This window comes from Salmo trutta, chromosome 16, assembly GCF_901001165.1.
Source record: "Salmo trutta chromosome 16, fSalTru1.1, whole genome shotgun sequence".
In the NCBI taxonomy this organism is placed as follows: domain Eukaryota; kingdom Metazoa; phylum Chordata; class Actinopteri; order Salmoniformes; family Salmonidae; genus Salmo; species Salmo trutta.
Genome location: NC_042972.1, coordinates 26515600 through 26542336, shown reverse-complemented (window position 1 = coordinate 26542336; position 26737 = coordinate 26515600). Strand labels below are relative to the sequence as shown.

The following is a 26737-nucleotide window of genomic DNA, read 5'->3' as shown; positions in this document are numbered from 1 at the left end:
GTGTCATTGACTCTCATGTCGGTTGTCGCTCCAGAACCATGTGAACCCTGCCATGGACTTCACTCAGACCCCTCCAGGCATGCTGGCCCTGGACAACATGCTCTACCTGGCCAAGCTGCACCAGGACACCTACATCAGGGTGAGTCTGTGTGCTTCACAATTGGTACCCGTTCCCTATATAGGGCACTACTTTTTACCTATAGTGCATTACTTTTGACCAGGGTCCTGGTCAAAAGTAGTGCACTATGTAGGGAATAGCTTGCCATTTGAGACGCAGCCTGTACCACAAGGTTTTCTACAAAACAAATCTGAAAAAGTAATAAAAAATTTCAAATGGTCGAAATTCAGTTTTCCCAAGTGTGACCATTGTGTGTGTGTTTCTCACATCAGATTGTTCTAGAGAACAGCAGCCGCGAGGACAAACACGAGTGTCCCTTCGGACGCTGTGCCATCGAGCTCACCCGAATGCTGTGTGAGATACTACAAGTGGGAGAATTGCGTGAGTACAATGCTCCCACTTCTCATACATGGACTCAACACATTTACATTACATTTACATTTACGTCATTTAACAGACGCTCTTATCCAGAGCGACTTACAAATTGGTGGATTCACTTTATGATATCCAGTGGAACAACCACTTACAATAGTGCATCTATATCTTTTTTTTGGGGGGGGGGGTTAGAAGGATTGCTTTATCCTATCCCAGGTATTCCTTAAAGAGGTGGGGTTTCAGGTGTCTACGGAAGGTGGTGATTGACTCCGCTGTCCTAGCGTCGTGAGGGAGCTTGGTCCACCATTGGGGTGCCAGAGCAGCGAACAGTTTTGACTGGGCGGAGCGGGAACTGTGCTTCCTCAGAGGTAGGGGGGCCAGCAGGCCAGAGGTGGATGAACGCAGTGCCCTTGTTTGGGTGTAGGGCCTGATCAGAGCCTGAAGGTACGGAGGTGCCGTTCCCCTCACAGCTCCGTAGGCAAGCACCATGGTCTTGTAGCAGATGCGAGCTTCAACTGGAAGCCAGTGGAGTGTGCGGAGGAGCGGGGTGACGCGAGAGAACTTGGGAAGGTTGAACACCAGACGGGCTGCGGCATTCTGGATGAGTTGTAGGGGTTTAATGGCACAGGCAGGGAGCCCCACCAACAGGGAGTTGCAGTAATCCAGACTGGAGATGACAAGTGCCTGGATTAGGACCTGCGCCGCTTCCTGTGTAAGGCAGGGTCGTACTCTGCGAATGTTGTATAGCATGAACCTACAGGATCGGGTCACCGCCTTGATGTTAGCGGAGAACGACAGGGTGTTGTCCAGGGTCACGCCGAGGCTCTTAGCACTCTGGGAGGAGGACACAATGGAGTTGTCCACCGTGATGGTGAGATCATGGAACGGGCAGTCCTTCCCCGGGAGGAAGAGCAGCTCCGTCTTGCCGAGGTTCAGCTTGAGGTGGTGATCCGTCATCCACACTGATATGTCTGCCAGACATGCAGAGATGCGATTCGCCACCTGGTTATCAGAAGGGGGAAAGGAGAAGATTAATTGTGTGTCGTCTGCATAGCAATGATAGGAGAGACCATGTGAGGATATGACAGAGCCAAGTGACTTGGTGTATAGCGAGAATAGGAGAGGGCCTAGAACTGAGCCCTGGGGGACACCAGTGGTGAGAGCACGTGGTGCGGAGACGGATTCTCGCCACGCCACCTGGTCAGAGCGACCTGCCAGGTAGGACGCAATCCAAGAGTGAGCCGCGACGGAGATACCCAACTCGGAGAGGGTGGAGAGGAGGATCTGATGGTTCACAGTATCAAAGGCAGCAGATAGGTCTAGAAGGATGAGAGCAGAGGAGAGAGAGTTAGCTTAAGCAGTGCGGAGAGCCTCTGTGACACAGAGAAGAGCAGTCTCAGTTGAATGACCAGCCTTGAAACCTGACTGATTTGGATCAAGAAGGTCATTCTGAGAGAGATAGCAGGAGAGCTGGCCAAGGACGGCACGTTCAAGAGTTTTGGAGAGAAAAGAAAGAAGGGATACTGGTCTGTAGTTGTTGATATCGGAGGGATCGAGTGTAGGTTTTTTGAGAAGGGGTGCAACTCTCGCTCTCTTGAAGACGGAAGGGACGTAGCCAGCGGTCAAGGATCACAGATGGCTTTACGGCTGACATGGCATTCAAGCAAGCCTCAATCTGTTTGGAGCTTTCCAAGCTAATCAGAATGGCCAACCTCATGAGTTCTGTTGTACATGTATCGTCAGAGGGATAACTGATTCATTCTGTTCATGACAACCACGTGTTATAATAAGCGTCCACTGTGTGTGTGTTCCCTCTCTCCAGCCAATGAGGGCTGCAACGACTACCACCCCATGTTCTTTACTCACGACCGGGCGTGGGAGGAGTTCTTCTGCGTCTGCATCCAACTGCTCAACAAGACCTGGAAGGAGATGAGGGCCACGGCTGAGGACTTCAACAAGGTCAGAGTTCAACCACCTAGAGACCTTTGACCACCACAGAATCTCTGAACCGCATAGGCTGAGTCACAATTCTCCACCCTTGTCCGGAAGTGTGCACTTGCACACTTTCTCGTATGGATTTAACAATGTAGAAACTCCCTCCAACCAATGCTTACACCAATCCTATGCTTTTAAAGTGTACACTACTGGAAATTTCTGGAAATTTGGATGTAGCCATTGGCTCTGATGCGTGGTTGGCTGTGGTTGGTAATCCATTGTGTTGCTAACCCTTGGTTGGCCAGGTGATGCAGGTGGTTCGGGAGCAGATCACCCGGACTCTGGCTATGAAGCCCTCGTCCCTGGACCAGCTTAAAGGGAAACTACGAGGCCTCAGCTACTCTGAGATCCTGCGTCTGCGCCAGTCAGAGAGGATGAGCCAGGACGACTTCCAGTCACCACCCATCATGTCAGTCCCACATCCACGTTAACTCTTTGACTTTGGCAATCAGATTAGCCTGCCTCCGTGTTTGGCTTCTTAACCCATCATGTTATTATTTTAGCCTTGCCTGAGTCTTGTCTTGGTTGCTGTTCAATACTATGAGACCTACTGTGTGTGTGTGTGTGTGTGTGTGTGTGTGTGTGTGTGTGTGTTGCAGTGAACTGCGTGAGAGGATCCAGCCAGAGATACTGGAGCTGATTAAGCAACAGCGACTGAACCGCCTGTGTGAGGGAAGCTGCTTCCGCAAGCTTGGCAACCGCCGCAGACAAGGTGAGAACCTTACACACATGCACAATAACAAATATGTCAGCATTTGCCTGGAGTTTTAATACAAATATTTTCTTACTGTTGATTTACTTCAAAGGACTGATCACTACCTTTGTCTTTATTCCTAACTTTGTCCTTTGTTTTGTCCTCAGAGAAGTTCTGGTTCTGCCGCCTGTCTCTGAACCACAAGGTGCTGCACTATGGAGATCTGGACGAGTCTCCCCAGGGGGAAGTGCCTTTTGAGCTGCTCACCGACAAGAGTGAGTCTTCAGGCTACAGCCCTCTGTCTCCCACTGACTCTACAGTGATGGCTCTCAGTGTCCTGTGCAATCATGACTATTTAAGATTTGAGTGAGGTTGTCTATCTTAAAGCTCATCAGGTGAAGTCTCAAAGCACATGGAAAGGCATCAGCTCTGAGGTCTGTTGTAGGCTTCAGTTGTAGTTTTTTTTAGGCATAAGCCACACCTCATGTTGTTCTCAGTCTATCTCTGAGCTGATATTGCACAGATATGGATGGCAAACAATCAAGTCTTAAAACGGACTGATCCACATCACGCCTAGAGCCGTGGAACTGTGCAGTGGCTGACCTAGATACATGCCTGTTTCATCTCTTTTTAATTTCCTGCTCTTTCTAATCTTCCCCTTCAGTCCCCGTGTCTGATATCAAGTCAGTGGTGACGGGGAAGGACTGTCCCCACATGAAAGAGAAGAGTGCACTGAAACAAAATAAGGTACTGTAGCCTACCAGCAGAGGGCAGGCCTGTTAGTAAGACTGATATGTAACTACTAGCCCTTTCTCTTATTCATCTCAATGGTTATGGATTGTGTCCCAAATGGCAACCTGTTCCCTTTTATAGTGCACTACTTTTGATCAGGGTCCGTCCATGGAATATCTAGTCATTCTAGTGCATGCGGTTCATATTAGAGTTGTGGACATGAAATGTGCACTCTGTTCTGTGTGTAGGAGGTGTTGGAGCAGGCCTTCTCCATCCTGTACGATCCTGATGAAAACCTCAACTTTGTGGCTCCCAACAAATACGAGGTAAGCAACCCGTTTTATCCCCAGAATAAATACAACTCTGAAGACATGTACAGTTGAAGTCGGAAGTTTACATACACCTTAGCCATTCCCTGTGGCTCAGTTGGTAGAGCATGGTGTGTGCAACGCCAGGGTTGTGGGTTCGATTCCCATGGGGGGCCAGAACAAAACAAAACAAACAAAAAAAATGCATGAAATGAAATGTATGAACTGTATTCACTACTGTAAGTCGCTCTGGATAAGAGCGTCTGCTAAATGACTGAAATGTAAATGTAAATGTACATTTAAACTCAGTTTTTCACAATTCCTGACATTTCGTCCTGTGAAATGTCAGAATAATAGTAGAGAGTGATTTATGTAAGCTTTTATTTCTTTCATCACATTCCCAGTGGGTCAGAAGTTTACATACACTGAATTAGTATTTGGTAGCATTGCCTTTAAATTGTTTAACTTGGGTCAAATGTTTTGGGTAGCCTTCCACAAGCTTCCCACAATAAGTTGGGTGAATTTTGGCCCATTCCGCCTGACAGAGCTGATGTAACTGAGTCAGGTTTGTAGGCCTCCTTGCTCGCACACGCTTTTTCAGTTCTGCCCACAAATGTTCTATAGGATTGAAGTCAGAGCTTTGTGATGGCCACTCCAATACCTTGAATTTGTTGTCCTTAAGCCATTTTGCCACAACTTTGGAAGTATGCTTGGGGTCATTGTCCATTTGGAAGAACCATTTGCGACCAAGCTTTAACTTCCTGACTGATGTTGCTTCAATATATCCACATAATTTTCCTACCTCATGATGCCATCTATTTTGTGAAGCGCACCAGTCCCTCCTGCAGCAAAGCACCCCCACGACATGATGCTGCCACCCCCGTGCTTCATGGTTGGGATGGTGTTCTTCGGCTTGCAAGTCTCCCCCTTTTTCCTCCAAACATAACGATGGTCATTATGGTCAAACAGTTCTATTTTTGTTTTCAGACCAGAGGACATTTCTTCAAAAAGTACTATCTATGACCCCATGTGCAGTTGTAAACCGTAGTCTGTTTTTTTAATGGCGGTTTTGGAGCAGTGGCTTCTCCCTTGCTGAGCGGCCTTTCAGGCTATGTCGATATAGGACTCGTTTTACTGTGTATATAGATTATTTTGTGCCTGTTTCCTCCAGCATCTTCACAAGGTCCTTTGCTGCTGTTCTGGGTTTGTTTTGCACTTTTCACACCAAAGTACGTTCATCTCTAGGAGACAGAACGCGTCTCCTTCCTGAGCAGTATGACGCCTGCGTGGTCCCATGTTGTTTATACTTGCGTACTATTGTTTGTACAGATGAACGTGGTACCTTCAGGTGTTTGGCTGATTTCTTGGCTGATTTCCTTTGATTTTCCCATGATGTCAAGCAAAGAGGCACTGAGTTTGAAGGTAGGCCTTGAAATACATCCACAGGTACACCACCAATTGACTCAAATGATGTCAATTAGCCTATCAGAAGCTTCTGACGCCATGACATCATTTTCTGGAATTTTCCAAGCTGTTGAAAGGCACAGTCAACCTACACGGAACCCAAACCGGCTGCGCGCGTGCGCCATCGTGCATAAATGTATTTTTTGTCCCACCACACCAAACGCGATCAGGACACACAGGTTAATGTATCAGAACAAACTCTGAACCAATTATATTAATTTGGGGACAGGTCGAAAAGCATTAAACGTTTATGGCAATTTAGCTAGTTAGCTTGCACTTGCTAGCTAATTTGTCCTATTTAGCTAGCTTGCTGTTGCTAGCTAATTTGTCCTGGGATATAAACATTGAGTTGTTATTTTACCTGAAATACACAAGGTCCTCTACGCCGCCAATTAATCCACACATAAAACGGTCAACTGAATCGTTTCTAGTCATCTCTCCTCCTTTCAGGCTTTTTCTTCTCTTGACTTTATATTATGATTGGCAACTTTCATAAATTAGGTGCATTACCGCCACTGACCTCATTCGTCTTTCAGTCCCCCACGTGGGTATAACCAATGAGGAGATGGCACGTGGGTACCTGCTTCTATAAACCAATGAGATGGGAAAGGCAAAACTTGCAGTGCGATCTGCGTCAGAAATAGAACTGATTTCTATTTTAGCCCTTGGCAACGCAGACGCTCATTGGCGCGCGAGCAGTGTGGGTGCAATAATTGAATAACATAGATTTCTAAATGTATTTTGCAGCGTGCGCGAGCGGTGTAGTCAGCCTGCTAGTGTATGAAAACTGCTGGAATTGTGGTACAGTGAAATTTGTCTGTAAACGATTGTTGGAAAAATGACATGTCATGCACAAAGTAGATGTCCTAACCGACTTGCCAAAACTATAGTTTGTTAACAAGAAATTTGTGGAGTGGTTGAAAAACGAGTTTTAATGACTCCAACCTAAGTGTATGTTAACTTACGACTTCAACTGTATGTGAGTGTATTGCAAATGTACTGTATGTTATCTGACCTGTGCTCGCTGTCTGCTTTGTGTGTGTGTGTTCCTGCCTGCCTGCTTGTGCATGGAGCAGTACTGTATCTGGACTGATGGGCTGTGTGCGTTGTTGGGGCGAGAGATGGGCAGTGACCTCACACGCAGCGATCTGGACACGCTCATCTCCATGGAGATGAAGCTCCGCCTCCTGGACCTGGAGAACATCACCATACCCGAAGCCCCTCCCCCCGTGCCAAAGGAGCCCAGCACTTACAACTTCACCTACAACTACGGCTGAGAAGTGTGTGTGTGGAAGGCCTGTTTGTGTTTACATATGTATGAGTGAGAGAAAGACTGTAGTGTGTCTGTGGGTGGACATAATTGCGAGTGTGCGTTTATGTATAGTAAGACAAGAAAACCACACACATCCCCGTAACCACTACATCTTGAACTCAACGTCACTTGTCTAATGCTCTGAAATCCAACTGCCCACATAATCCAGGCAGGGTACTACCAATAAGTGTACCATCGTATTTAAATCACTATTATGATATGAGCTTTATTAAAAACCTTAACATTTTGTTTTGTAACACATCATTTCATGGCCTTATCAACTGTATGTGTGAAAAGAAGCTCTGTGTGTTTTGAACAGTTACAGCTGAGCCCTACTATTGCTTCATGCATAACAACAGAACCAGATCTGTTTGAACGAGACCTGGGTTCAAATACTATTCCAAATATCTCAATTACTTTCACATACATTTCAAAGTAAATATTCAGATATTTTTTATTTGAAAAGACAAGTACTTCAATATTGGAATATATTTGGAAATACACTTGGAACGTATTGGCATGTATTTGACGAATCTCAAATGCACTGACTTAAATACACTCCCATGCATTTAACCCAGGTATTTGAAAATAGTATTTGAAATAAGTACTTGAAAATACTCTCATAGTAGACTTCCAATATAAGTAGTTGATTCAAGCCACATTATTTGAAAATACTCAAACACAAGTATATAAATAGCAAATAATGAAATACAGAAGCATTTGAACCCAGGTGTGGTTTGAACTGGTACTTCATGGGCCAAGGTGTTGTTTTCAAGTCACTCTCCATGTCCTCTCATCTTCTCATTCAGTACTAATCTATATTATTGATGTTTGTTATGCACAATATAATTATATTTTTGTAAATGATTGTGAAGAGAAGGAACACTAACTTTCTAGCAACCTACTAATTTGACTTCCGTGACGTGGTTATTGAGAAATATTGAGAAAGACTAATAAGCTAGGTATCACACTCTGTTCTCTGCAACTGACAGAACTCTCAGATCAAGCAGTAAGCCATTTGTAGGCTTGTCACATGTTTTTCTTCTATAATTATTCTACTTTGTATAGTCCCAGTTGCCAAATAGCAATCTGTATGTGGAGATGGTTTACACTAAAGAAATGGAGCTTTCACCATGCAAGCACTCTGAAGTCATCCGTCATATTCTCTGGTATTAGTAGGTCAGGAGATTGCCAAAATGTCTCTAACATGAATCCTCAATGATCAAGATGTTCAATAACGGATATGTTTTTGTTGTATCTTACACAGCTAATGAAAGTAACAAGAAATGTGCTCAGTATATGCTATTGGAGTTTGGTTGCGCTGTACGTAAATTAATAGGATTTAGTGGTCTTGTATTGGAAGTTATTTCAACAAAAGTGTTTCTGTTCTGAGTCATTCCTTTGGAAAAGGGTTCTGGGTCTTGATATTTGATGTCCCATTGTTCATAGTACACAATCGGAAAGGGATGTTATGTAAGAGACATCACTTTCAAAAGCTTGTAGCTGCTTAGAGAATTCTACAAAATTCCACATTGAACCAAGTGGGGTTTCTAATGGACACCAACAATAAGGAGACTTTTGAAGAGGCTTTAGCATCTGGTACTCTTTTACAGGACTTGCTAAACCATGACTGTGTTCAGGCTAGTGCTGGTACTGAATGACATGTTTGTCACGAAATAACTTTAAATTGAAATATGGTATTCATATATAAATCATTGTCTGTATATATTGTGTTGCCTTATTAAAAAAAGTGTTTTGTGTGAATAAATACAAAGCTAAACTGGTATGGTATTTTGGCCTGGAAAAGAGGGTTTTTAAATTGTCTTTAGCTTTTCACACGTGTTTACTGTATATCTGCATGTATCCAAGTTTATTGACTCCTCTACATTGTATTGGAGAGTCAGTCATCTACTACAGGATCGACTAAACAAAACTGTAGTCAATGTTGTACAGTATAATACCTCATTTCATCAGTTATCTTTAGAAATAATTCATAATGTATCAATTATCTTTGTGAAGAATTCAAAATTGACCAATACATTTCAATGAACTAATTTAACTGGTTCTCTTATCAAAAGACAAGTTATAGTACAGCAAAAAAGATGCAATACATCCAAGGCAAACTGGAAATGCCAAAATGTTTTCAAAAGCAGTTTGACACAACTTGGTGTTATTAACAGTACACCACATCAAGCTCCATTTAGAGTGCAACTCTCCTGGTGTTGAAGGTCCCATATGTAGTCCTTCGCAAAATGTGTGATTTGGAGGATAGGTTTCAGCAGCAGCACATCTACATCCTCATTTACATCTCCCTCCTTATCGTAGTCCTTTAGGGGAAGGATGCAGTTCATTGGGACGCCCAGCTGATTACTGCATTCTTCCATCTAGAGAAAGATGAAATCAAGTAGAAATGTGTTGCTTCTCTATGTAACGGATTTAGCTTCATAACCTCATTCTCCAGTTTGAAATTTGACATCTACAAATTATATTTGTTGGCCATTAAATACTGGCATAACTGGCACATGATGGTACTTTTAAAGGAACTTCAACAGTGTTAAATTATCTGACTCACCTTTTGTTAGATTTTCTTGCTTGTAAAGATATTTCCCAGGTTGCCATCCATCAGGTTACAGTTCTTGTCCACCATTACACAACCGGAGGAATATCTGGCATGGGTTGAAGTGAAATACGTTAGTACAGACATTTTAGGCTTGGTACACAGGTAACAAACGTTCCCACAACTTTAGAGAACATTCCCTCAAGAGTCTCATTAGGTCGTTAACGTTTTCATAGGTATGTTTCCTGATGTGCATGGAATGTTTCCTAGAGACCATTCCCTTAATGTCAAATATCAAAACATACCCAGAACGTGGGTTCATGTTCTTATGATTTAAGATATGAATGTTCTAGACACGTTTCATGGGAACGTTGCAAGAACATTGTGTCCAGTTTTCGGTGGGTTAGGAGAATATTCCATCAACGTCCTCCTAACCACTGTCCTAATAAGGGATAGCTCTAGGGCATGTGTTTATTGGGCCAGTAGTTATGCTCTGTCCTGTCTAGAAGAAACCCTAACCTCTACTCCGTAGGCACATGTGTAGATCTGAAACAAAACAAATCTAATTTTATTTGTCAAACGCGCCGAATACCTTACCATGAAATGCTTACTTACAAGGCCTTAACCAACAATGCAGTTTTAAGAAAAATATTTACTAAATAAACTAAAGTAAAAAATAAAAGAGCAATAATAAAATAACAATAACGATGCTATATACATGGGGTACCGGTACAGAGTCAGTGTGCGGGGGTACAGGTTAGTCAAGGTAATTGAGGTAATATGTACATGTAGGTAGTTGTAAAGTGACTGCATTGATAATAGATAGTAAACAGTGAGTAGCAGCAGCCTAAAAAAAAGGGGGGGGGGGGGTCAATGCAAATAGTTCGGGTAGCCATTTGATCAGCCATTCAGCAGTCTTATAGCTTGGGGTAGAAGCTGTTAAGAAGCCTTTTGGACCTAGACTTGGCGCTCCGGTACCTCTTGCCATGTGGTAGCAGAGAGAACAGCCTATGACTAGGGAGGCTGGAGTCTTTGGCAATTTTTAGGGCCTCGTCTGACACCGCGTGGTATATAGGTCCTGGATGGAAGGAAGCTTGGCCCCAGTGATGTACTGGGCTGTACGCACTACCCTCAGCAGCGCCTTGCGGTTGGAACCCGAGCAGCTGCCAAACCTCCTCCCAATAGGCTGTCAAATCGTTGTCGGTGATCAGACCTACCGCCGTTGTGTCGTCAGTGAACTTAACGATGGTGTTGGAGTCATGCTTGGCCACACAGTTATGGGTGAACAGGGAGTACAGGGGGGACTTAGCATGCACCCCCAAGGGGCCCGTGTTGAGGATCAGCGTGGCAGATGTGTTGTTGTGTAAGGCTGTAAGCAAAGGCTGAAAGCAATGACTGTAAGAAAAGACTGTAAGCAAAGGCTGTACGCAAATGCACTTTGAAGTAAATCTCAGCTTTATTAAAAGTACACTCAATGTTTGTTTTTATTGATCATAGTGATTCAGGAGTATCATCAAAACATGCCCCACCAACATTAGACAACCCGGGGTTGTCATGGTAAGGGGTGAAGGACTCCAGGGTTTTTGGGGTCAACTCTGACTCCTGTGGTTGAAATCGAAGGAGCTGGCTCTTGCTCGACTCTCTGCGCACATGTACACACCACCTCATTATTGCGAGTCCTACTAGGAAAACTAATATTGCGTTCTAGAGAGGACTGGCATGTGCATGAAGCTTTGCATTTGCTCATTAACCTCTCTTGGGCAGGTGGGACGACCCACGGTTCACACTATTCAACAGCCAGTGAAAAATCAGAGCGCCACATTCAAAACCACAAAATGTCATAATTCAAAGTTCTCAATCAAAGGACTATTTTACACCATTTTAAAGGTACACGTCTCCTTAATGTAACCACATTGTCTGATTTCAAAAAGGCTTTATGGCGAAAGCATAAAGTTATATTATGTTAGGACAGTTCCAACACAAGAAAAAGCACACAGCCATTTTCCTAGCAAGGACAGGCATCACAAAAAACAGAAAACCAGCTAAAATTATGCACTAACCTTTGACGATCTTCATCAGATGACACTCCTAGGACATCATGTTACACAATACATGCATTTTCTGTTCGATCAAGTTCATATTTATATCCATAAACCCCATTTTACATTGGCGCGTGATGTTCAGAAAATATTTTGCCTCCAATACTGCCAGTGAATCAGCACAACAATTTACAAAAATACTCACCATAAACGTTGATAAAATATTAAACTGTTATTCAAAGAATTATAGATGAACATCTCCTTTATGCAAACGCTGTGACAGATTTCAAAAAACCTTCACGAGGAAAGCACACTTTGCAATAATCTGAGTACTGCGCTCAGAAAAATACACTAGGCAATACAGATACCCACCATTTTGGAGTCATCTAAAATCATAAATAGCATTAGAAATATTCACTTTTGATGATCTTCATCAGAAGGCACTTCCAGGATTCCCAGGTCCACAATAAATGTTGTTTTGTTTGATAAACTCCACAATTTATGTCCAAATAGCTCCTTGTTGTTAGCGCGTTCAGTTAGCTACTCCAAGTGTAGGAAGCGCGCGGAAAATGTCACGACGAAAAGTAAAAAAAAGTTATATTTACGTTCGTTCAAACATGTCAAACGTTGTATAGCATCAATCTTTAGGGCCTTTATCACTTAGAACTTCAATAATATTCCAACCGGACGATTCCATTGTCTTGAAAAACGTTTTGGAACACAGCTACCTTTCATGTGAATGCGCGCCAATGAACGCCAGTACCTTCCTGAGTCAACAACTTCCAACTTCCTCTGTTCGCTCTCTGTTCATCATAGACGCCTCAAACAACTTTCTAAAGACTGTTGACATCTAGTGGAAGCCTTAGGAAGTGCAAAATGAACCCTAAGTCACTGTGTGTTCGAAAGGCAATGACTTGAAAGGACTACAAGCACCAGCATTCTCACTTCCTGGTTAGATTTTTCTCAGGTTTTTGCCTGCCATATGAGTTCTGTTATACTCAAAGACACCATTCAAACAGTTTTAGAAACTTCAGAGTGTTTTCTATCCAAATCTACTTATAATATGCATATTCTAGTTCCTGGGCCCGAGTAGTAGGCCGTTTAATTTGGGTATGTTTTTCATCCGGCTGTGAAAATACTGCCCCCTACCCTAGAGAGGTTAACTTAAGAATAAAAGGCCTATTTTGTTTGAATATAGAAGGTGATGTGTAGGAACTATAATATTTCAGTGATATTCCTGCTGTGCACTGCCTTGACAGATCCCATGGGATGACATGCTGCATTCTATGCTGATAAGTCATTTCTTTGCCGTGTTATATCATTATTTTCCAAGCATGTGCATCATTCCAGAGGACGATTCACACAGGATTAGTTTTTCCCCCCAAAAATGTATTTATTTAATTGACTCTTATGACGGAAACCTGGAGTTTTTTATTCTAGGCATGAATATATTGTAACGAAATGGTGACTATCTTAACAATAGAACTGTAAAGGCTCTTCGGTATCACATGCACTTATGTCAGTCCCATTAAAGGGGAAAGGAAACACTATGATTTAGAACGCCAGCTAACTGCATTTGCATTGTTGCAATATGGCGATTAACAGTTAGTTAGCTGGCGTTCTAAATCATAGTGTTTCCTTTCCCCTTTAATGGGAAAGGAAACACCGCGTCTCATCCCTGCGTGTGTCATTTCTTCTTAAAGGCGCGCATAGCCAGAAACAAAGGCATTGAATAAAAGTTTGAATAAAACCAGTTAATTTAGTAAATCTAACCTAGCCTGAGACATATACCTAATGCCTGCGCCCCATGTAAAAATAGTATTAGTTAGCTTGTCCACTATAACAACAGGTTCAAGCGTAACCAAATAAACTTGATTGGAAGATAAAGCTACTTTTAGTGCGCACTAATTCCGTGTCCCTGTCGCTAGACTAGTGACTTCAACTAGCTTTGGCTGCCATCTATTGGAAAGGAATTGGAATGGCATGGTCAAAGTAGACTTTAATAATATATGCCATATAGCAGATGCCTTGATCCAAAGCGAACTGGGTACATGGTAGTGGAAACAGATCATAGAAACAGTATTACAATGTTGATATCATGGATGGTCAGTCCCTGCATCTATAGCTCTGCTATGAATTTGAGTGGTTACTTTTCTCCAGCCTCATCCCTCAGCTTTTTACCGAAAGAGGAGCAGGGAAACACTTTGTTATTGTTTCTAATGCTGATTGCCACTTTAAGAAGTTAAGATGCAGATTTAATACACACCAAAGTATGTTACAGATACTATAAAAATGACCTATCACTCAGACAGTTAGTGCACAGCATCCAGCACAGCGAACAATCAAATCAAATCAAAGTTTATTTGTCACGTGTGCAGAATACAACAGGTGTAGAGTAGAAAAGTAAAGTAAAGAAATAAAAACAACAGTAAAAAGACAGTGAAAAATAACAGTAGTGTAAAATCAAACGTAAAATCAAATGTATTTTACAAAAGCCTTTTTTACATTAAAATAATAACCACAGTGGTTATAGACTAGAGGGTGCAACAGTTCAACCCCTCAGGAGCAAATGTCAGTTGGCTTTTCATAGCTGAGCATTCATAGGTTGAGAGAGAGTCGAAACAGCAGAACCGGGACAAGGTAACACATCCATTGAAAGGAATAAAAATTCCACTCCGATTCCCTTTATGGATGAGTGTATCTTTGAATTCGCTGTTGAATGGCCTGTTCCTTCTCCATTTTCGGAACACCATCCCACTCCCCCAAAGTGACCTATAGTACATCTTGGCTCGCACTGTGATGATTGTGATTCTGAGCTCTCAGGTTCATATAGCGAGTTATGGTCTTCACTGATCTCACTCTCCGTCAGCTCCATCTGGGGCGTAGAGGGGCAGGCCTCGGTTGTATACTGATGGGCGTGAGCGCAATCTAGCTGGGCCTGAGCTCTTTAGTGATGGTCTCGGTAGACCTCTTTTCCACCGCAGCACAGGAACACTCTGGCACCCAGGGGTCAGTTTAGCATGCTGTACTAACCGTTCTTTCCTGTTGGTAGAAAACAATTAAGGCATCTATTAGGCTATAGTGATATTCACGAATCACTGCATATACTTGAAATAAACAATAGTCTTAGAAATAACATGGATTTGCATGTTATTTGCATGCACCACCTCTGCCTCCTGCACAGTCTCCTCCAGGATTAAAACATTTTCAGGTATGAAGATGTCATCCTGAAAACAAACAAACGTTTTGTTAAGACAACTGAACCCAAATATATCAGTTGGCATTAACAACCTACCTGTCTTGTATACTTTGTCAACACACACAAACACACCCACACACACACAGCAAATCCAGGGACATTTAATTTTCAGCAAACATTAGCTATGTCTACTTCAGTCTAGCTAAATGAGGTGGAGCTAACAAAACATTACAAAAACGAATCTGTCAACAAAATGTATGACAGTACTTGTCTATCTGAGCTGGAAGCTAGATACAGTAACTAACGTTACCAAATAACAGGGGCACATGGATAAACTGTGTTGCAATTTTTGTTGCGGTTGAGTAGCTTGCTAACATTATTTGCTGGATGGTGTTACACAAAACACTTAAGACGCAATTGATAGTTACTTTCAACTAGAGTTGCAACAAAGTGTTCCAGTGTCTAACGCTTGCCCAGTCAACAACAGTACTGACCGGTTACCGTTACCTCAGCTCCATTACAATGACTCGCGTCGCCTCCTCTGTTCAGTCGCTTTTGCTTGACTCCAAAGTAAGCGATGTTGATTTTTTTGTTCTTGTTTAGTTTATTAATTAAACCATTTAAAAAAAACAAGCACACGTAAAACTTAAAAACCATACATGCACATGAATAAAATCATCGAGGATGACACACAATAAAGTCTGGGACTTATTTCCATTGTGGTCCTCTTGAGACAAGATGGCTAGACAAGATCAAACACAGTATGGCAGTGAAATAATTAAACAAAAACATAGAAGAACATCTATCTCATCATTCCAGTTACATCATAGGGGTTATTCATATGGGCACAGATGACATCAAACATATTTTTACTTTATTTTTAAAGCTGTCCAGAGAGGATGTTGTTTTTATAGGCAGAGGCAACTTATTCCATTCTGAGGCTCCAGTATACAAGAAAGTACCTTTCCCAGCATTACTCCTGAACCTGTATAAGCACACATCAGCAACACCTGATCTGGTGCTGTGATTGTGTGCATCCCTAACACAAGGAAAGTAATCACTTAGATATCTGGGCGCAGGACCATAAATACTCCTGTAAACCAAACCTAGTCTAATCTGGGACACCCTAGCCTCAACAGGCAGCCAGTTTAGTTCCTGAAAGCAGCTCCTGCCTATGTGAGTACATGGACTCACCTTCAATACTACCCTGATCAGCTTATTCTGGGCTATCTGGAGCTTCCCCTTCATAAGTTTAGATAAGCCCCCAAACCAGGAAGTACTAGCATAGTCAAAATGGCATTGAATGAGGGCAGTAGCTAGCACTTTCATGGAGTCCTTATCAAGCAGCTTGGACTTTCTAGCCAAAAAACTTTCTAGTCCTGGCATTAACCTTCCCTAGCACCTTATTGGCCATGCTCACACCTCCCAAGCTTCCATCAAGGATACATCCCAAGTAGCTAACAGAGGTTTTAGTAGTCAGCACCTCACCCCCTAACTCCACTCTGATTTCAGATGACCTAGTATGCTCTCCAACATAGTTTTACTTTTGTGAGACACCAGAAGTGTAGAGTCATCCGCATAAAGAAAAATACGGCAAGAACAAGCATCTTTCATATCGTTAATATACAATAAAAACAGCAGAGGCCCAAGCACGCTCCCCTGCGGAACGCCATTAACCTCTACAACTTGCTCCCTTCCTGATAAATAGGACTTTACCCAGCCTAGAGGGATACTGCTTAACCCCAGTGCCTCCAGTTTGGAGATTAGGAGACAGTGATTAACTGTATCAAAGGCCTTCTGTAGGTCAAGCAGTACCATTCCACACAGATTTCCCTCATCAATCTCTTTCCTGATGAAGTCAGTCAAGTAAAGTAGACATGAATCAGTGGAGTATGTTTTTCTAAAACCTGACTGAAAATCATACATTAGACCCTGTTTGTTAACATATTCATACATTTGCGCATGTACAATTCTCTCCAGGATCTTTGATGTTACACAGAGGATAGATACAGGCCTATAATTCCCAGGGTCAGACTTTATCCCCTTCTTATACAGAGGTATAACTTTAGCTTGTTTCATGTCCCTGGGAAAGGTGCCTTGTTCAAGAGAGAGATTAACGATATGTGTAATACAAGGGCCAATTTGCTCAGCAGAATCTATAAGAAACCTTGCAGGAATATTATCCAGGCCTGTGGCTTTGGAGCATTTAAGCTCTGCCAGCATACTGACTATTTTGGCTGTTGCTACCATTGCAAAAGAAAAAGAGTTTGGCTGAACCCCTAACTCTACATAATACTTCTTGACTTGGTTGCTTCCATACAAACCAGAACTGGTGGGCAGCTTGCTAACCAGCTTACAGGCAACAGAAGTAAAAAAAGAGTTGAATTCATTGGCAACCTCTGCTATTTCATATACCATCTCCCCTTTGATGTTCAGTCCAATACTGTTTAGTTTGTTTTTGATAGTACTACTACAGCCTAGTTCCTTAAATGATTTCCAAAGCTTTTTAGGGTCATTTTTGTTTTCAATGATTTTCTCAGCAAAGTAACCCCTCTTAGCTTCATCCATCCTCCTTTGTGCTTCATTTCTGTGACGTTTATATAGGACAAAATCATGCTGCTCTTGAGAGTTCTTACATTTTTTAAAGGCCTCGTTCCTTGTTTGGATAGATTCTAGAATCTCATGATTAAACCAAGGGCTAGATCTCTGCTTTACCCTGACCCGTCTAATGGGAGCCATCACATTCACCACATCAAGGAATCTACATTTAAAGGCTTCCCAGGCACTGTCTACCTCTACACTATCTAGCACAGGTGACCAGTCAATTTGATCAACTTCCTCCCTAAACTTTTCAACACAGTATTTTGTGAGTCCTCTGATTCTAACGGTTTTGTGACACTTAAATATATCTTTAAAAATCCTCCTTGTGCAAAATGTAATAAAATGATCACTGATTCCATATACTATTACTCCACTCTGCGATATTTTAGATTTATCAGACACCAATATTAAGTCAATTGTACTTTGCACTGTTTCACATATCCTGGTGGGATGTTTAATCATTTGGGTCAGAGCAAGTGATCTACAAAAGTGCATAAATACTTTGTGGGTTGGGCTATTCTTTTTGCAGACATCATTATTGAAATCCCCTAACAAAATGATTTCCTTCAACAGGGAATCATTACAGTTTGACAACACAATTTCAAGACCTTCATTGAATGCATTCTGCTTGGGCGGCCTATAACACACCCCCAACAAAATTGGTCGGTCGGTAACCCCTACTCCATAACCCTCAATTTAAAAAGGAGGCGCAAGCAGAGGGCTTAGGCCTATGACTCCTTTCCATTCTGAAACTCCCGGTTGCTGCATCGAAAGGGCCCTTTATCGGGAAGTCTGCCTCCACAAAATGCTGTCTGCAGATCCTGCTAGCTCAAGCTGGCACGTCCTTCCTCTTCAGGACATTGAGCCACTTCTTCAAAAGTGTGTCCTTGGGCAGCCGATGGTAGTTTACCGATGGATTTTTTTGGAGCCAATTCATACAGCCTGGCGCTATACACTTCATATTTCAATTACTACTACATCTTCGTTGTCCGCCCCTAACCTCACTCTCTTCGATTCACTCTCCGCACAAAAACTCAATACCACAGACAATTTGCTGATTCCTGCCAGTGACGCACTGGCATCAGTCATTACTGTGGCAATTTAAAATGGCGCTGACCATAGCTCAAATTAACCTTGTCGGCAATCGAAATACTGAATATTTTATGTTAAATGCACATGTTTAGTATTAGTGGATTGAATACATCAATTTGCTTAGATTTACTTCCTGAAGTGTTTCCATACCCCTTTAAGACTGCAGAACTGGCAGTGTACAACATAATACATGAACTGGCATGACACTTACACCCACAGCTGTCCAAACATAGCTAACCCAAGGCCGCACCTCCAGATCCTCTAATAGGTTGGCGCAGCTACATTGCCCCCACATAAGGGGTAAGTATTCCCCGACAAAAATTACGGGATGATTTACATCATCCTGTGAAAGAACGGCACCAATGCCCACATTTCTGGCATCTGTGTCCACAAAGAATGGGTGCTGGAGGTTGGGGTATGCCAGGACTGAAGCCTTGATAAGTGCCTGGTGTAGTTCAGCGAATGCTGCCATGTAGTCATCGTCCCAGTCGAACTGCTGGTCCTTGTTTGTAAGGTGGTGTAGAGGGCTAGCTACTGTTTTTTAATTGTTTTATTTATTACACCTTTATTTAACCAGGTAGGCCAGTTGAGAACAAGTTCTCATTTACAATTGCGACCTGGCCAAGATAAAGCAAAGCATTGCGACAAAAACAACAACACAGAGTTACACATAAACAAACATACAGTCAATAACACAATAGAAAAATATATGTACAGTGTGGGCAAATGTAGAAGAGTAGGGAGGTAAGGCAATAAATAGGCCAAAGAGGCGAAATAATTACAATTTAACATTGACACTGGAGTGATAGATGTGCAGATGATGATGTGCAAGTAGAGATACTGGGGTGCAAAATAGCAAGAGGATAAATAGCAATATGGTGATAAGGTAGTTGGGTGTGCTATTCACAGATTGGCTGTGTAGAGGTACAGTGATCTGTCAACTGATCTGAAAGCTGATGCTTAAAGTTAGTGAGGGAGATATAAGACTCCAGCTTCAGTGATTTTTGCAATTCATTCCAGTCATTGGCACCAGAGAACTGTAAGGAAAGGCGGCCAAAGGAAGTGTTGGCTTTGGGGATGACCAGTGAAATATACCTGCTGGAGCACGTACTACGGTTGGGTGTTGCTATGGTGACCAGTGAGCTGAGAGTAAGGCAGGGCTTTACCTAGCATAGACTTATAGATGACCTGGAGCCAGTGGGTTTGGCGATGAATATGTAGCGAGAGCCAGCCAACGAGAGCATACAGGTCGCAGTGGTGGGTAGTATATGAGGCTTTGGTGACAAAATGGATGGCACTGTGGTAGACTGCATCCAATTTGCTGAGTAGAGTGTTGGAGGCTATTTTGTAAATTACATCGCTGAAGTCAAGGAACGGTATGATAGTCAGTTTACGAGAGTATGTTTGGCAGCATGAGTGAAGGAGACTTTGTTGCGAAATAGGAAGCCGATTCTAGATTTCATTTTGGATTGGAGATGCTTAATATAAGTCTAGAAGGAGAGTTTACAGTCTAACCAGACACCTAAGTATTTGTAGTTGTCCACATATTCTAAGTCAGAACCGTCCAGAGTAGTGATACTAGTTGGGCGGGAGGGTGCGGGCAGCAATCGGTTGAAGAGCATGCACTTAGTTTTCTGGCCCAAAGAAGGGCCAGATGTATACATAATGGTGTCATCTGCGTAGAGGTGGATCAGAGAATCACCAGCAGCAAGAGCGACATCATTGATATATACAGAGAAAAGAGTCAGCCCCAGAATTGAACCCTGTGGCACCGCCATAGAGACTGCCAGAGGTCCGGACAACAGGCCCTCCGATTTGACACACTGAACTCTTGAATGTCCTTGATGAACCTCCATTAGTAAGAAGCTAGGCCAACGAAGCTTCTCAACTGAGAGAGGTCCTTGAGGGTTGCCACTACCTTGGCTGGATCAGTTGCGATTCCGTCTGCCCCGACGACATGGCCTAGGAACTTGACCTCCCGCTGCAGTAGGTGACACTTGGGGTGGAGCTTGAGTCCTGCCTGCCGGATGGCAAGTAGAACCTCATGCAGATTCATAAGAGATCCATGGAAGTATAGCACATGCACAAGGACGTCATCCAGGTAGACCACACTCTTTTGCAGGAGCTTTGCAGAGTATTTGCAGCAGTTGCTCCATAAGATGCTCAAAGGTTGGCGGAGCATTGCAGAGCATGAAGGGCATTACGGTAAACTGCTACAGTCCTTGTCCAATCGAGAAGGCAGTTTTCGGCCTGGCTTCAGGGGCAAGCTCTACTTGCCAATAACCGCTGCAGAGGTCGAGGGAACTGAACCACTGTGACGCTGTGATGTAGTCCAGTTTTGGGCTCCTGAGTGGGCAGCGGTCTAAGGCACTGCATCTCAGTGCTAGAGGTGTCACTACAGACCCCGGTTCGATTCCAGGCTGTATTACAACCGGCCGTGATTGGGAGTACCATAGGGTGGTGCACAATTGGCCCAGTGTTGTCCAGGTTACGGTTTGGCCGGGTAGGCCGTCATTGTAAATAAGAATTTGTTCTTAACTGACTTGCCTGGTTAAATAAATAAAAATTAAATAATCTATGCATGGGAGGGGATAAGAATCCTTCCTGGTCACATAGTTCAACGCCATGAGCCATCCTTCTTCTTGACAAGGACTACAGGGGCCGCCCAAGTTGGGCTGTTGGATGGATCGATGAACCCTGTCTCCGCCATCTCCCGGATCTTCTGCTCCTCTACCTCTCTTTTCGCCAGTGGCAAGCGATGGAGCCGCAAATGGATAGGTGCTGCGTCACCAGTATCGATAGAGTGCTGGTTCTCTGGCAGTCTTCATCTCGTGCTACAGACATCCACAAACTCTGCAAGCAGTGGTTCCAACTTATCCCACTACTCAGGCTCCAACCTTTCCAAACATCTCTGCTCTAGTTCCTGCACAATTAGCCGGGTAGCTTCCGAAGGTATGTCTACTGTGCCTCTGGTCACCTACTGGGGCACAGTCACCCCTTTGGGGGGCTTTACCTGCTCCTTCTCATCTGAGGGAAGGATCTTTGTGTTGCTGTCTGTCTCCAATTCCTGCCCAAACACCTGTGGCTCCCGTTGTCTTCCTCAACTGCTCCAAAGTCTCATCACGGAGTCTTTCATCTGGAGTTTCCGCGTTTCAGCATCTAGCCATGCTCCCATTTGACTGAGGAAATCCAACCCTAGTCATCTTGGATATCGGCCAACCAGAACTTGTGCTCCAAAAATACATTGCCGACTCTCACCGATAAGGACCTCCGGCCCTTCATGTTTGCAAGCTCCCGTCACAGTGAGAAGCCATACCGAGGTAGGGGTGCAACCCAGAGGGGAAGGACCCACTATGTCTTTAAGAACGCCAAGCCGAACAAGGGATATTGTGGAACCGGTGTCAATCAACACCTGGCAGGCCTCACTGCTGATGCTGCATGGAAGGTAGAGCTGGACCAAACTACCAACATGATATTCCAGCTCAAAGAGGGGGTTAGGAAACTAGGATGATGTTCCCCTCACTTCATCATCCCCCTGGCTTTTCCCGTCAACTCAGGGGTGGGCAAGGGGTGAGATTGGGATTCACAGAGACAAGAGTTGTGATCTTTCCTGCCACAGTGGAAACAGATTATCTCAGGCTGGCGTTGACCTCTCGAAGTGGACCGTCGTGGAGTCCACTGCGGGTGTGCCACCTTGGCTTGACAGACCACCTCATCTGAGTCACTGTTAGTTTCCACCTCTGTTTCTACCCTCCATGTCCTTGGATAACCCGACTCTCTGGGCCCAAGATGTTTTCCACTCTTTCCGCTTCTTCCAGGGCCTTAGACAGGGTGGCAGGGGTGACCAGGGGCACCTACTATTGGAGCCTCTCTGATGTCAAAGCCCGGAGGAAGACATGTAGGGACAGTTAATCTTGATCAGCCGTAGCAAACTTGGGGTACCCTTGTCTGGTGTAATAACGCATATCTGCAGCCAGGGCACCAAGGCTTTCACCTCCATTTCTCTCGCAACCTGCTAACTTCCCCCGCATGCTCTTGCTGTAGTCGCTACTGCCAAACCTCTGCCTGAAGGTGGTAGTTAGAGCAGTATAGTACCTCCGCTGATCAGAGCTGAGTTCTAGTGAGCCTGTAACGTACGCCCCTCCAGGACCAGCTGCATAGCCATTTTCTCTTCATCCCATTTATTTTGCCACACAGCTAGCTGAAACTGGGCAAGGTAGAGTTCCCAGGGCTCCATTTCCCCATAGTGGGCAACCTTCACTGTCTGGTTGGGCACCTCATTCCTTTGACCACCACTGGTCCAGGTCCATCTACATGCCGCTGTGCAGGATAACGAGGCATGCACCTTCCTCCAGGTGGCGCAGTAGGGCGTGGAAAACAAGGAACCTCCACTGGTCTGGCACGGGTGTTCTGGTATGAGCATGTTCCTCCTAGGCGCCACTCATCATCCTTCCCCCACGTCCATGTGGGAGGGGTGCAGGGGGACCACTTCCCTCCAAGGCTCACCTCCTGGAGCAGAGTGCTCAGCTCCTCCACTTCCTGCCCAGTCTTCTTCGCTAGTTGCTTCTTGGTGTCATCCATTACATCAAGGCTTGGGTGTATAGCTATCCTACTACCAATGTTGTGGGGGTGCTTTGCTGCAAGAGGGACTGGTGCACTTCACAAAATAGATGGCATCATGAGGTAGGAAAATTATGTGGATATATTGAAGCAACATCTCAAGACATCAGTCAGGAAGTTAAAGCTTGCTTGCAAATGGGTCTTCCAAATGAACAATTATCCCAAGCATACTTCCAAAGTTGTGGCAAAATGGCTTAAGGACAACAAAGTCAAGGTATTGGGGTGGCCATCACAAAGCCCAGACCTCAATTCTATAGAACATTTGTGGGCAGAACTGAAAAAGCGTGTGCGAGCAAGGAGGCCTACAAACCTGACTCAGTTACACGAGCTCTGTCAGGAGGAATGGGCCCAAATTCCCCCAACTTATTGTGGGAAGCTTGTGGAAGGCTACCCAAAACATTTGACCCAAGTTAAACAATTTAAAGGCAATGCTACCAAATACTAATTCAGTGTATGTAAACTTCTGACCCACTGGGAATGTGATGAAAGAAATAAATGCTGGAATAAATCATTCTCTACTATTATTCTGACATTTCACATTCTTAAAATAAAGTGGTGATCCTAACTGACCTAAGACAGGGCATTTTTACTAGGATTAAATGTCAGGAATTGTGAAAAACTGAGTTTAAATGTATTTGGCTAAGGTGTATGTAAACTTCTGACTTCAGCTGTAGCTATTTGCGCCTTACGGATTGTGGCTGTTGTGGATGGCTGTTCACAAATCTAAATGTGTATTTGAACCCAATAATGTTTGAATTCAAGAAGTTTAAGCTGCCTATCAATCATTGTTATTGAAACCAGTGGACAGCCAATGAAAAATGAGCATTTGCAAAAGTGGGGCTTTTATTACTCAATCTAATTTATAAATTATATAAATATATATATATATACACACGCACACACACTACAGGTCAAACGTTTTAGAACATCTACTCATTCAAGGGTTTTTCTTTATTTTTACTATTTTCTACATTGTAGAATAATAATGAAGACATCAAAACTATGAAATAACACATATGGAATTATGTAGTAACCAAAAAACTATTAAACTAATCAAAATATATTTTAGATTTTAGATTCTTCAAAGAAGCCACCCTTTAACCTTGATGACAGCTTTGCACACTCTTGGCATTCTCTCAACCAGCTTCAACTGGAATTCTTTTCCAACAGTCTTGAAGGAGTTCCCACACATGCTGAGCACTTGTTGGCTGCTTTTCCTTCACTCTGTAGTCTAACTCATCCCAAACTATCTCAATTGAGGTCGGGTAATTGTGGAGGCCAGGTCATCTGATGCAGCACTCCGTCACTCTCCTTCTTGGTCTAATAGCCCTTACACAGTCTGGAGGTGTGTTGGGTAATTGTCCTGTTGAAAACCAAATGATAGTCCCACTAAGCACAAACCAGATGGAATGGCGTATTGCTGCAGAATGCTGTGGTATCCATGCTGGTTAAGTGTGCCTTGAATTCTAAATAAATCACAGAAAGTGTCACCAGCAAAGCACCCCCACACCATCACACCACCTCATCCTTGCTTCACGGTGGGAACCACACATGCAGAGATCATCCGTAGCATTTATTTGGGCCGCAATTTCTGAGGCTGGTAACTCTAATGAAATTATCCCCTGCAGCAGAGGTAACTCTGGATCTTCCTTTCCTGCAGCAGTCCTCATGAGAGCCAGTTTCATCATTGCGCTTGATGGTTTTTGCGACTGCACATAAGGAAACTTTCAAAGTTCTTGAAATGTTCCGCACTGACTGACCTTCATGTCTTAAAGTAATGGACTGTCGTTTATCTTTGCTTATTTGAGCTGTTCTTTCCATAATATGGACTTTGTCTTTTCCAAAATGTTCTACATCTTTTCTACATTTGCCCACACTGTACATAGATTTTTCTATTTTTCTTTTCTATTGTGTTATTGACTGTACGTTTGTTTATGTGTAACTCTGTGTTGTTGTTTTTGTCGCACTACTTTGCTTTATCTTGGCCAGGTCGTAGTTGTAAATGAGAACTTGTTCTCAACTTGGCTACCTGGTTAAATAAAGGTGAAATAAAAAAATTAAAAAAACGTAAAGGACCACTAAATACAGGCTAGCCAGAAGGCTCTAATGCTAGCCAGCTAGCTAACCAGCCATGTACTTTTAATAGAAAAGAGGCTAGCTAGCTATCATCAGCTTTGTAGCAGTTATACTATACCCAACACCTTGCTGTATCATTCAAATTCTGTGAATATCATTTAGCTAGTATTTTTCAACAAATTTGATCCATATTTAGCTAGGATTTTTCAACAAATTTGATCCATATTTAGCACATTGGAAAGCTTCCAGACCGAAACCCTGTGAAACGTGAAAGTGCATTCCAGAATGAAAACACTTGATTGGTCAGAAGAAAAAACACTTCCCATGAAATGGAAGTGAATGAGGGCGAGTTAAGTCAAACCAAATCAAACACATGGTTAGCAGATGTTAACGCGAGTGTAGCAAAATGCTTGTGCTTCTAGTTCTGACTGTGCAGTAATATCTAACAAGTAATCTAACAAATTCACAACGACTACCTTATACACACAAATTTAAAGGGATGAATAAGAATATGTACATATAAATACACTGCTCAAAAAAATAAAGGGAACACTAAAATAACACATCCTAGATCTGAATGAATGAAATAATCTGAAATGTTCTGAATAATGAAATACTTTTTTCTTTACATAGTTGAATGTGCTGACAGCAAAATCACACAAAAATAATCAATGGAAATCCAATTTATCAACCCATGGAGGTCTGGATTTGGAGTCACACTCAAAATTAAAGTGGAAAACCACACTACAGGCTGATCCAACTTTGATGTAATGTCCTTAAAACAAGTCAAAATGAGGCTCAGTAGTGTGTGTGGCCTCCACGTGTCTGTATGACCTCCCTACAACGCCTGGGCATGCTCCTGATGAGGTGGCGGATGGTCTCCTGAGGGATCTCCTCCCAGACCTGGACTAAAGCATCCGCCAACTCCTGGACAGTCTGTGGTGCAACGTGGCGTTGGTGGATGGAGCGAGACATGATGTCCCAGATGTGCTCAATTGGATTCAGGTCTGGTGAACGGGCGGGCCAGTCCATAGCATCAATGCCTTCCTCTTGCAGGAACTGCTGACACACTCCAGCCACATGAGGTCTAGCATTGTCTTGCATTAGGAGGAACCCAGGGCCAACCGCACCAGCATATGGTCTCACAAGGGGTCTGAGGATCTCATCTCGGTACCTAATGGCAGTCAGGCTACCTCTGGCGAGCTGTGCGGCCCCGCAAAGAAATGCCACCCCACACCATGACTGACCCACTGCCAAACCGGTCATGCTGGAGGATGTTGCAGGCAGCAGAACGTTCTCCACGGCGTCTCCAGACTCTGTCACGTCTGTCACATGTGCTCAGTGTGAACCTGCTTTCATCTGTGAAGAGCACAGGGTGCCAGTGGCGAATTTGCCAATCTTGGTGTTCTCTGGCAAATGCCAAACGTCCTGCACGGTGTTGGGCTGTAAGCACAACCCCCACCTGTGGACGTCGAGCCCTCATACCACCCTCATGGAGTCTGTTTCTGACCGTTTGAGCAGACACATGCACATTTGTGGCCTGCTGGAGGTCATT

At 43.5% G+C, this 26737-nt stretch overlaps 1 protein-coding gene across 5 annotated transcripts in view; it reads left to right on the top strand.

The window, feature by feature from the left end:
* The window catches only part of LOC115150409 (engulfment and cell motility protein 2), a 33159-nt gene extending 24370 nt beyond the window's left edge, over positions 1 to 8789 (top strand). For all 5 annotated transcript variants that reach the window (XM_029693667.1, XM_029693665.1, XM_029693666.1 and 2 more), the window contains 9 exons: positions 35 to 139; positions 391 to 499; positions 2316 to 2452; positions 2734 to 2897; positions 3088 to 3200; positions 3350 to 3457; positions 3847 to 3929; positions 4163 to 4240; positions 6763 to 8789. In XM_029693667.1, the coding sequence (XP_029549527.1) occupies positions 35 to 139; positions 391 to 499; positions 2316 to 2452; positions 2734 to 2897; positions 3088 to 3200; positions 3350 to 3457; positions 3847 to 3929; positions 4163 to 4240; positions 6763 to 6963 (1098 nt within the window). In that variant the 3' untranslated portion in view covers positions 6964 to 8789. The remainder of the gene's footprint in view (positions 1 to 34; positions 140 to 390; positions 500 to 2315; positions 2453 to 2733; positions 2898 to 3087; positions 3201 to 3349; positions 3458 to 3846; positions 3930 to 4162; positions 4241 to 6762) is intronic.
* The last annotated feature ends 17948 nt before the right edge of the window (positions 8790 to 26737 follow it).